General features: G+C 33.7%; 1 protein-coding gene across 3 annotated transcripts; it reads left to right on the forward strand.

The window, feature by feature from the left end:
* The first annotated feature begins 777 nt into the window (after positions 1 to 777).
* On the forward strand, positions 778 to 11,098 carry LOC105345617 (phospholipid phosphatase 3). 3 transcript variants are annotated; one of them, XM_011453811.4, is made up of 7 exons: positions 778 to 1,118; positions 7,744 to 8,013; positions 8,771 to 8,934; positions 9,276 to 9,544; positions 9,745 to 9,802; positions 10,301 to 10,483; positions 10,619 to 11,098. In XM_011453811.4, exons 2-7 carry the CDS (start codon positions 7,950 to 7,952, stop codon positions 10,763 to 10,765), a joined length of 885 nt encoding a protein of 294 aa, XP_011452113.3. In that variant the 5' UTR covers positions 778 to 1,118; positions 7,744 to 7,949; the 3' UTR covers positions 10,766 to 11,098. The 3 variants fall into 3 exon arrangements, with proteins under 3 accessions (XP_011452113.3, XP_034326620.2, XP_011452112.3); XM_034470729.2 differs by lacking the exon at positions 778 to 1,118 and adding an exon at positions 1,330 to 1,484; XM_011453810.4 differs by lacking the exon at positions 778 to 1,118 and adding an exon at positions 1,538 to 2,209.
* The last annotated feature ends 1,913 nt before the right edge of the window (positions 11,099 to 13,011 follow it).

Genomic DNA, 13,011 nt, shown 5'->3' on the forward strand with positions numbered 1-13,011 from the left:
TATATATATAAAATTGTAAAACATCTGAAGAAAATGAAAGCGCTTATGTTTTACTCGATCTTTGTGTTTTCATTTATCTAAGTTATATATATATATATATATATATATATATATATATATATATATATATATTTATATATATATATATATATATATATATATATATATATATATATATATACACACACACACCCACGTGTAAGTATCCATTCTATTCTACTTCACAGTTGTAAATTCTTATACTTGGTAAGAACCTTGTAAGTTTTTAGAACTTTTGTTTAAACCATTTGTTAATGTTTATGCAATAAAATATGTTCAAACTATAAACTACGTGTACGTATGGCATATATGTTGAATATGGATTATCAATGAAATTGAAAATTTCAACGGATTGTATTCTTTAAGTAGACTTTATCCTATTTTGTTTTTCATTTTAAAAAAGAATGTTGACTTTTTCATAAATCGTATGATCAAACTACAAAATTTACATGTAATAATTAAGTTTGAAAAGGCAATTGTCACATTTTTCATATCCTGTTTCAATATGCTTCATCTGTGGGTTTTTTTCTAGTGCTTAATCAAAATTATAAATATACATTTTTTCTATTTGCTACAAGTAATTGTGGTTGAAATACATGTATGCTTGCTCTTTTAAAATCATCTCCTTTCTTCTAAATTCGTTACAAATCGAACGGGCGAGGTATTTTTTTATACACTGAAGAATATTACATTTGCGAAGATTTAACCTTTCTCACATTAGCTGTCCATTTGCATCGTGGATAGGCGACAAGGGATGTTTAATGGTGCATTTACAGACGTATGTTGTTAAAGTTAAGTAGGAAGGTTAACAATCTGAATAAATAGAGAAAATGGATTTAAATCTCGGCACATGGTCCATTGAATAGTTTGATTGCACTAGTTATTAGATATTTTGGTCTTTAATTTCCCTTGTGAATAGCTCTATTGAACAGTTTACCTACCTCCAATTACTTAGAGGTAACATAAATTTACCTGCGCCCCGTCAAGACCTAATTCATTAGACCCCCACATCCCAAGCAAGCCCCGGAGAAGAAAGAAGAGAATGATAAAGTATTTTTAAGGAATCGTAGAAGAGTCTGGTAAGACCTTTATGTATATTTCACAGCTATTGTTTATTGAATTTAGTTATTTGGTTTTTGCGGTAGGGTGTTTTAATAACTTTATTATTGATTGTTGATATTTGTATATCAATATTTAGCTTGCAGCCTCTGGATTTGAATGTTAAAAACAAAAACAAACACAGTTGCTGCCACGCTTGCTTATTATCGTAGAAAATAAAGGAAATAACAGCTAAAAATGCCATAAATGTATACATGTTGTGATTAAACTTATCTTTTTTTCTGATCAACCTTAACGCGCACCATGAGATATGACCTAGCCCCGATATATAAAAGACTTTGTGTAAATATGAACAAGGTAGATATTCGTCACACACGCGTGCAAAGGTAGGTACAGGTGTCTCATGTTGTCTATTTAAATTAAAATATAGTATTGCTTTTGATCTGTTCGCTCTAATGGGGCGTACAGATTTGGTAAACTTGAACTTTTCTGGTATATTTACGTATTTATGAAGATTTTGGCTTTTTAATAATTCGAATTGGACACGCTTGACAAGACCGCGAACAATGTTGACATTTTCTATACGAGGTACAGGTGACAGAGTTGAAAACACAATAAATATTCCCCGCTATGGATTCTGACAAGGTGTATGAAGGACACAGTACGTAGCCTGCAGCTGACGAGCAATGTACTGTATTTGTTCCTATGCCTCTTTGCAAAAGAAAGTAAGACGAGTCAAATAAGACCCCCCCCCCCTTTTTTTTAAATTTTATTTACAAACCTGCTATACTTCGGTTTTCATGTAAGAATGGCCGTTTGTTTACATGAATAATGCTTAGATGTGACAAGAACTCCGTTTTCCTGTAGTTATTTATAATCAGTCATACAATCATCTCATCAGGAAATTCGATTTGCTGTCAACGTTCTTAAAATATACTACCCCGTTATAAACATTGACACACGGAACTTAAATAGGCCTAACAACCGGCTTAGTTTGATAACATCCTTGTTTATCCTTGGTTTGTTTAGTTAGAATGTCCACAAACACCGACTCCACGTGTAGGATAACAAATATCAAAGAGAATATGGTTCATCTCATTTGTCAATTTCCGTAAGTTTTTACCATTATAATCAAATTTCAAAAGTGTACATGGTTATCATTGGTTATATGCACAAGGTCAGCTTTTTTCACATGATTGTATGAATTACAGCTTTGATAAAGATGTTTCACAATTATTTTCATACCGATTTATTGAACACATGTTAGTGTCTGATTTTTAATTGTTGGTAAACCGTTCATGCGCGGATCTAGAGGGGGGTCGGGGGGGTCCCGACCCCCCCTGGAAAATGAAAATTTATTAAATTTACATAGTAAAATTATCGCGAAAATATGCCTCGGACCCCCCCCCCCCCCCCCCCTGGCAAACACAATTATCCTTCGGACCCCCCCTGGAAAAATTTTCTGGATCCGCGCATGCCGTTGGTATGCTTGTATATAGCCTACAAATTATCATCGGTGTGTTAATATCGGGTGTATATGTTGCAAGCAGAAGAAAAGGTTTTCTACTCGTTTTTATATATTTCAAGTTTATGATGTCAAATACTAAATTTTGAACCTATATTTGTACAAGATACACAATCGTAAAGAAATACAACTTTGCAATTCAAAATAAGATTTCATAACTGACTTGTTTTTTTTAATAATGGCATTATCATTCTAAAATATCTTTTTCATTATAACAAAATAATTAATAAGTGTTAAAACTAAAGGAAACTAGCGTGGTGCGACGCAATGTCCCCTTTTATTAGCGCCATGCCCTTTTTGATAATAAATCGGTTCCTTAATTATTGAAAGCAGATTTAAGTAAAGGATATAAGCCAAAACTGTCCATTCTGTGAGAGAAAGAACTGATCGAGGCCCGTAGGGCTTTGGTTAGTTCTTTCTCTCACGTAACGGACAGTTTGAGGCGATATCCAACTGAAAACATTACCTTCTGATTTAAAAATAGACAGTATCAGGCAAACCTGTTCATATTGCTGATAAATATATTTTTTAAACTTTGAACGATAAAACCAGTCTTGCATATAACTTTCTGTTGTTCACTTAATGTGCAGTTTCAGGTATGTGCAAGGGATTTATAAAGATGTACTGTGAAATTTCACATTCATTCACTCTTCTACTAAGCAACATATCTCATCCTTTATTTCGGACAGCATTTCTTATTTAACAATATTTAAGGATGTAAAAGAGCTACTGCATATATTTACACTGTATTCTGTATTAATTGATACCGGTATTCTGGATGTGGAGGGTGGGAATGCTGTGCCAAATTTTGATGTGACTTACTAAATCATTTGATGAAATGATTAAGACAACTAAAACAAAAAATGCATTGACCGGCTCAGATGCAAAAATTTTTCCAGGAGTGTGAAGGAGGTAGACGGTCATGGTTTAATTTAATGAACTTTTTCCAGGGAGAATATTGTCTGGATGTGAAGAATATGGTTTTTCCTATAGTGCAGAGAAATTTGTCTCAGTCTACGTTCTGATCATATCTGGTCTGTTTTGTGGTTACACGTGATTAATATGATATAGGGGATTAATATTGATTTGTGATTCTGAAAAATATTGTAGATATATATTATACTGGATAATATTTACTAATTATTAGTGTTTCTTCGCTGTACCATGCTAGTACATGTACCCGTCTCATTCTCAATGTGTTAAAATTTAATTTGTTTCTTTATTAGCAAATGCCTTTATTTCTGTTTCCAACATACTTGTAGCCATCCAATAAGTTAACAGTTTTACCTGTCTCTGTCCATTATTTTTAAGAATTGATAGTTTTCTTTCCTTTATTTTCAAGCATGGACACCAACAGGTAACTTATTGTATTGTTTTTTTTAAATTAAGAAGTATTTTATCTTGTATGTGAAAGCCAAAAAGAACCGATTATAAAACAAAACTGTTTTAATATAAAATCATCATTGCCTAGCCTCTGTTTTGATTGCAAAGTTATACCAAAATGTGCTGTTCTTTACGCACGAATGACCTGAGACAATAGACGAAATAGATAAGCTGGAGAAGCCCCAACTGAGGGTGGGGGGGGGGGGGTATACACAACTGCCCTTTATAAATGGGTGATTTGACACTTTGACGCCTAATTACTCGTACAATATAATTTGGCAAATAACAAATGAATTATCTCCTTGAAATTAGTAATGGTACATGGTTATCACTTAGACATCGTAACGGTTATCAAAAACTAGAATTAAAAGAAAGAATATTATGGAAAAATTTTAAAAAATTTACACCGAGATACCTAAAACTACGTTTAAACTAATGACACCAACTACCAAAAACCTAGATGTGAAGTTTTCCTATTCTTTTATACCTCTTTAAGCAATTGCAAGATTAAGCAGAATTTCCGCTGATTCCAAAAGAACCGCAACTCTCCTTGAAGGATGCAGAAACTTAATTCATTATAAAATATTGTTATGCAGATTTTTAAGCAAATATATTTTTAACAAGTTTAAAACACGTCTAACTATCTAAATTTTCATGGATAAAAAGGGTTGGAAAATTCTGTCACGGTTACAAGTTAGCCACAATGATTCAATATTGAAAAGCACATAAAGTCAAAATGAAATTAAGGTTTTTAAATTGGTTATTCTTTAAAAATAAACAGACCAACGTCATGACTGTTCTGAGAGATATATTATGCAAATCATTTTGAGAGTGAGAAGAAAAAGTAAAACAGATTAAAAATAATTTTAAAATTATTTGACCCATGTGAGTGCAAAAGCAAAGTTGTAACCTTTTATAGTTCAATATTCTTGTTCCATTACAGAGATGTTATAATATTCGCTACAAAGGAAAGTGTCCTTTTTCACCCCCTCATTTGTATGCCCTTTTCAAATCCTAGATTTAACAATAAAATGTATTTTTGGGATACTCAGGCATTCAAAATAAATATAGTTATTAATAAAATCTTAATGTATTAGAAAGATATAACAAACAGTGCTCGATTTGCACTTCACAAAAGAACGACGAACACCATATCTGACATCCGGGTTTGTAAATACACTCGCTCTGTTGTCTGTCTATGCTTTCTTCCTACATGTAGTTGTCAAATCTTTCGTTTAAATCCGTTCAAATTTCCGGGAGCTACAATCACAATTTCCACAGCTGTTTAAATCTTAAGTCAACATGTAATCATATATATATTTTAAAATTTGTGTATTAAAGGTGCTGTTTAAATCTTAAGTCTACCTGTAATGATATATATATTTTAAAATTTGTGTATTAAAGGTGCTGGTTCAAATGCAGGTCTTCTAATTTAAGGTACATGTACATGTACCTCGACCCTCTGCTAAGGGAAACGACTTATTTTATTTTTGATAAACAAGAACCATATAGCTCATAGGGTTACTTCATGTACGTGTACATGTAATAACCCGAATTATTGTATAATCATGAATGCAGGATAATCTTGTTCATTTTCTTCTGCCAATAATGGCAAAAACAAGTAAAATAATAAACAACTAGAGCAAAGCTCGTTGCAAAGCAACGAGCGGGTCTTCCGTTAATGTCAAAAGAAAAGCTATATGTTCCTGTAAGACGCAAAGTTCTTAAACCAATAACAAGATCACCTAAAACGAAAAGAACAAAAATCGAATAATTATTGGTACGACTTAACAAAATCCGAATGATTCTGAGTACGAATAAACAAAAACCTTTTCGATTTCAAGAACGACTTAACAAAAAAACTCCGAATGTGTTCAAGTACGACTTAACAATTATTTTTGGTAACTATACTTTAAACATTACGCTATTTTTTAAACCAAGGACGCGGAAACAAAATTTCCGGAAAAATCAATTGTTAAACCCCGATATCTCTGTAATGCATCGTCCGATTTTAAAACGGCTTTCAGTGTTAGATTCAGCTTAATAAGCTCTACAAAACGGATATTTTTGATTTGATCATAAAATTTATTTTTTCGAAAAATTTTTTTCACTTCCGGTTTCGACCGAAAGTGACAGATTTTCATTTCGAGCCTTATTACAGAGGTTAATCGACCAAATCATCATCATTGAAAATTTCAAGCCTCTATCTTAAAGCATTTTTGAGAAAAGTCCCGGACTTTTTTAAATTCTAAAAAATGACGTAACGTCAAAACGGAGGTGACGTTAACAAGAGGGTCTTCCGTTGAAAACGGAAGACCCTAATAATTGTAACAGTAAAAATTGTAATACAGAGAATAGCTTTCAAATATATGTTACTTTTTTGAAGTATAATAAAACTGACAAGTGTAAAGGAAATTTCTGTCGCCAAATTTTGCTTTCTAAGATCAGCTGAAGTTGTGGATAGATTATTCTTTTATTTCTTTTTATTATAAATATATTTTTTAAATTTCTTTTTGCACAGTTATCGTCTTTAAAACAAAAAGAACAAAGGTGTACTGTCTTATTATAAATTTTGAATTTACCAGGTGGCAGTACATATAAAAATTAGATCATGAGTTTTCATGACACTAAGGAGGAATGATGGACAATATTACAATGTACACAACATTCAATATTTTGAATAAGCTTATACTTATTATGGTTTTTAATTGTACAAGACCTGTATAGTTTGTATGGGTTTGGTGACAATGGTCTAAATAAAACCTGTGGGGGGGGGGGGGGGAGGAGGGGGGGGTTCAGTCAAACAAATTATCTTTAAATCAATATTGGGTTTATCACTACTGGTTTAAAGAGACAATACAGCTGAAAACACTGTGTGAATAACTTCAGATTTTTATTGTATCGTTAGGAAATAAGATATAACGTTGATTGTAATAGTTGAAATACATAAAAATCCCTTTCACATACCTAATTAACGTAATTATGAGCTTCCGGAAATTTAAGGGTCGTACAAACCAGGAGAATTTTCGCGAGCCCTGCATGTGTGTTTTGTTTACAGTAAATGCGCATGCGTAATAGTATAGAAAGCTAAACCCCGTAACACGTTGCGATTTAAATATGTATGGGTTATACGTAATTATTAATTTTAATGAAAAAAACCTGGGATGTAGAAGTTGAGAAAATGATTTGTTAGTGTTAGTGTTAGTGTTGATTTGTTTGTGATATATGGATGCATTAATGTCTAAAATGTAGAAATGATAGGTCTGTTACGAAAATTCAGGGAAAGTGAAGTCGAAACATCGGTCGAAGCGTAGACCGTCTTTGGTTCCGACATTTACACATTTTCCAGAATCAAAATATGAGGGCTTGCGAAGAGAAGTGGATGTAGGCTATGCCTGTCCACTTCTCAAAAGAGAATAGATAAGATGCGCCGTACTGTCTCTTTAATGAGAGAAACCATGATTTTGAAGGCGTTTTTTTTTTACAATGCATTTATTAAACATAGACACTAAGGGTTTTTTTCTAATAACGAAAACAGATTTTGCTGAAAACATGCTGAAACTATGTCATATAAATCTTTTAATTAATTTTACATTTTGTCGAGGACGACGAGGCATGTCATGACATTACGTGCATCAAAGATTCGCGGTATTTTTATCGACAACAGTACCCAGTAATTAAGACCCAAGCCTATCATCTATTATTCATGCTGTGTATCTGCACTGGTTTCTTTGCAGGAAACAAGCCAACACGATACTACAACAGAGGACTTGATACAGAGGACTTGATATATCTTTTAACAAATTAATAACAACCCAAAATTGCAAGATGAACGTCCAGCGATCTGTGTAAATGATGGAATGTGTCGGCAGAGATCTCAACTGAGAAAGGATGTAATTGGATAATTTGGTACAACGAATTCGAATTCACTCCAGCTTTTACCATGTTGACATTATCAAGAGCGACTTTGATCCAAGTGATTACCGACATTTCCTTTTATCTAGCAGGTAAAAATACGTTGACAAATTCAGTATTTCTAGCAAGTAAGCCACTTTTATTATGGATATATATTTTTGTGCAAAATCTGCGAGTGAATATATCCATTTATGCCGTTTCTGGGTATCGCAGCACCTCCAAATGATGGTTCGTGTTATTTTATACTTTTCATTAAAATGCACTTTTTAAATAGCAGATGGTGCTATTTTGTAGAAGATGGCGAGGGTTTATATTGGATATGCCTGTTACCCAATTCATTTGAATTTCAATGAAATATCTTTAAATTAAAATTTTTGTCGATGAATTCGTTATTTCATAGGACATTTACATGTATTTCCTTGACGTACACGTGTAGTGTTGTAAGGAGGGTTTTGTAAGAAATGTCTAATAGGTTTCTAAAAATATTTTACTTTAGTGGGTTTCTTGAAACCATTTTAACAAGAGCGTGGACTTTGGGTAGTTGTGTCAAACAGGATGTGATGTAGGCCTGTCTATTTCATTGCTGGTCACTTAGCCATGGCTCTTTGAAATCAACAAGATTTGTCTGGCTTTTAAGCCAAGACTACACAATCAATGCATATTTCCCTTGAAACCACGTCATTTTTAACTTGTTTTGACGCACGGAATAGATAGCTACGCCCTACTGAAAGTCTAAGGTCTTGTTAAAATGGTTCTATAATTTTTTTTATTTCAAAGCTAAAAAAAATAAAAATAATTCATAATTGCTCATTTTCACCTGGGGTTTTTTCTTCTTTTTCCCCATTGCAGCAACAGTAATAGCCTTGTTGTTTGCTCTGAACGAATTAAAAGGACTGAAGCCATTCATCCGGGGGTTTTTCTGCGACGACCAAAATCTGATGTATCCTTACCGAGAAGATTCGGTCTCGACTTTAATGGCAATTGTTGTGTTGATGGTTCCTACAGTCGTCATAGTAAAGTTACATTGATCTGCTATTCTTATAAAATTGTAATATTGTAATGGGAGGGTGTAAATACCACTAATAAACAGTTTTCGTATTGTGAATTTTGTATGTACACCTACGCAGAAAATTTTTTTCTCTCCAAGAACCATATTAACGAAAACTTATTATGGCATTTGTGACATTTGATAAAGTATCAAAACACCGCCTTTTTTAAATTTCTAATTCGAATATTTGTTGATGTTTAGATATGGACATCATTCCAAGATTTATTATTTATGTGACAATGGTCATTCGTCTTCGCAAAATATATCCTAGAAGTTGGAATATATGGTTTACATTTTTTTTTCCAGATATTATTTACAGAGGCATTGTTGTTAAAGAACTATTCTCAGAAACTAAAGCCATTTTTGAGAAATTCTTACAATATGGTTGGCTGTTTGCTGCTGGGTTTTACCTTGTGTATGTTATTTATTGAAATAGTAAAACTATATGTTGGTCGCCTCAGACCTCATTTTTTGACTGTGTGTCAACCGAATATTTCTACCTCCAATTGCTCAAAGACATTCATAACGAGCTATACCTGTCAAGGAAGTGATCTAGATGCCATTTATGATTCAAGGTAAAATTATATCTTTCGTTTATTTGTTACACGTTCATTAAATGTAATGTTCTGCAGCGACAAACATGTTCATCTCTATATAATTCTCGAAGGGTTTGTGATGAAATAAACACAACTACATTATTTGTAGGAGAGCATGCGATTGGTGTAATTGACTTATTTATATTTTTAAAAACGAATATTGTGTATAATTTATACAGAAAATCTTTTCCGTCTGGCCACAGTGGCGCCGCATGGAACGTGATGACATATCTAGCGGTGAGTACCATTCAAAAAAATCTAGTGTGACGTAGTGTCCAGATCGCTAATGTAACGGCTCATAAATGGAATTCTGGCTTTCTCGAGTATTATAATTTTAGAAAGTAAATTATATAGTCAGTGGTTGATTTTTGTCACCAGGTTATCAAATCTTTTCATAATGACAACTGATAAACAAAACACAAACTATTATCCGACCCATCGGTACTATAAATTTTAGTGTTTGCTAATTGGCTAACAATATTTTTGAGTGAACATTTTATCATGAACTCTGACCAGATATTAATCATAAAGTAGGGGGTATGTACATCTGTTTAAATGCGTTCATTTGTGACATTTGATAAAGTATCAAAACACCGCCTTTTTTAAATTTCTGCCTTTGATTATTGCAAAATTTTGACTAAAATATCAATAACTTAAACATCGTTTTTATTGTGGATTGACCTGACGTCATTGATTATTGATTAATAAATCTTACACAAGAATATATTTTCATAGATGTATATACATTTTCGGATTCTCACAAACTGGCCAAGACTTCGTGTTTTCTGCCCTATACTACAATTAGCAGCCATATGTTTGGCTGCTTACGTCAGCATCAGTCGTCTGCAAGATTACAAACACCATACTGGTGACGTCATAGGTGGTGGTATTATTGGGATAGTTTTTACTTTATCTGCGGTAAGCAGCAAACACTTATTTATTTCAAATGTTTATCAGTTTCTCGTTATTATAACACGATAGAAACAACACGTTGTTTCTATTAGCTCTCTTAATGTTACCTGCTGTTTGTTGTTCATTTCGTTCGTTTTATAGATCTATCAAAACCCAAAGGCTAGGCGGGGTTTTCTGAGAGGAGGTTATGATCAGGCCGACTTTGGTGACACAATGGACACTGTCATCTGTACAGAGCTGCATCAAGCCAACAGTAAACCCAGAACGACTCCGAATGGCCAGACATAACAGTACGGGGTCGTCGAATGACAAGATATCTAGTCGGAAGGTATCATCTAATGACCAGGAATATCTGGATGGGATCCAGTGGCGATTCTAGTCCCTGTCGGTGCTAATTCTTTTCGCTGTGGATTTCAGGAAGTCGACCCTCAACAATAAAACTAGAAAACTCTTGTTATATTCAGAAATATTTTTAATCGTTGTTTTGTACATTTTTACGTACAAGTGAATAATATAGATGTAGATGTTAAAAGTACTTATTGTTATCTTTATACTTTTTATACTGCAGATCTTATATTTACCCAGTATTATGAAAATTAAAATACAATGAGGACTAAAGACCATGAGTGTGGTATTCTTTTCTCTTTAAAGAACGTAGGGGAATAAGCCGAGTCATAAACACACTGAAGTCCAATTGAAAAACCCACAATTTTCTTTCATTCAAATATTACTTTTGTTATATTTATTAAGCATGTGTAATCATTTGCGTTCAGTATTGCAAAAGCCTTCAAAAATTGACTTCAAATTTAATTGATATTAAGACATAAAAATATGTATATGCAAACTGAGCAACAAAATGTTAATGAAATCGGATGTTCGGACTATAGTGTTTTATAGAGTGGGTCATCACACCATTTTTTTTTTTAAGAACGTGTACTGATAAATAAAAAAAAGAAGTAAATGTCTATCCTTTTTAATTTTCAAAAAAATGGTACCAAGACGCACTCTATGGTAAAAAAACAAGTTTTCTCCCTTCCATTCATGACGATCATCATTAAATGGACAAGGCCGAATAATGTCTGCGTAATACTAAATTGAGTTTGTTATTAACTGGACTAAAACATATGATTCCGTGGTGAAGCGGTTAGCGAGGAGTTCTTGGAACATAAGTATGTTGAAGCAGGTGGTCGATTCCAATGAATCGTGTTTTAAATATTTTTCTATATCTTTGTTTACTTTGTGTAAATTCGAAAAACTCATTTGACTTAAAGAAAGTAAAAATTGCGTTATCAATTAAACACAATCATGTACTTAATTATTTTATAGTTTTTTAGCTCACCTGAGCTGAAAGCTCAAGTGAGCTATTCTGATCACATTTTGTCTGTCGTCCGTCCGTCCGTCTGTCCGTAAACTTTTCACATTTTCAACATCTTCTCAAAAACTACTGGGCCAATTTCAACCAAACTTGGCACAAATCATCCTTAGGCAAAGGGGATTCAAAGTTGTGAAAATTAAGGGCCACACCCGTTTTCAAGTGGAGATAATTAGAAATTAATAAAAAAAAAAAGTCGAGAATCTTTCAAAAATCTTCTTCTCAAGAACCAGAAAGCCAGGAAAGCTGAAACTTGTGTGGTAACATCCTCAGGTAGTGTAGATTCAAAGTTGTGAAATTCATGACCCCGGGGGTAGGGTGGGGCCACATTGGGGGGGGGGGGTCGAAGTTTTACATAGGAATATATAGAGTAAATCTTTAAAAATCTTCTTCTCAGAAATTAATCAGCCTGGAAAACTGAAACTTGTGTGGAAGCATTCTCAGGTAGTGTAGATTTAAAGTTGTGAAAATCATGACCCCGTGGATGTAAGGTGGGGCCACAATGGGGGGTCGAAGTTTTACATAGGAATATATAGAGTAAATCTTTAAAAATCTTCTTCTCAGAAACTAATCAGCCAGGAAAGCTGAAACTTGTGTGGAAGCATCCTCAGGTAGTGTAGATTCAACGTTGTGAAAGTCATGACCCCCTGGGGTAGGATGAGGCCACATTGGGGGGGGGGTCGAAGTTTTACATAGGAATATATAGAGTAAATCTTTAAAAATCTTCTTCTCAGAAACTAATCAGCCAGGAAAGCTGAAACTTGTGTGGAAGCATCCTCAGGTGGGTAGATTCAAAGTTGTGAAATTCATGCCCCGTGGATGTAAGGTGGGGCCACAATGGGGGGTCGAAGTTTTACATAGGAATATATAGAGTAAATCTTTAAAAATCTTCTTCTCAGAAACTAATCAGCCAGGAAAGCTGAAACTTGTGTGGAAGCATCCTCAGGTAGTGTAGATTCAACGTTGTGAAAGTCATGACCCCCTGGGGTAGGATGAGGCCACATTGGGGGGGGGTCGAAGTTTTACATAGGAATATATAGAGTAAATCTTTAAAAATCTTCTTCTCAGAAACTAATCAGCCAGGAAAGCTGAAACTTGTGTGGAAGCATCCTCAGGTGGGTAGATTCAAAGTTGTGAAATTCATGCCCCGTGGATGTAAGGT

The sequence above is a fragment of the Magallana gigas genome, chromosome 6, assembly GCF_963853765.1.
Source record: "Magallana gigas chromosome 6, xbMagGiga1.1, whole genome shotgun sequence".
In the NCBI taxonomy this organism is placed as follows: Eukaryota; Metazoa; Mollusca; class Bivalvia; order Ostreida; family Ostreidae; genus Magallana; species Magallana gigas.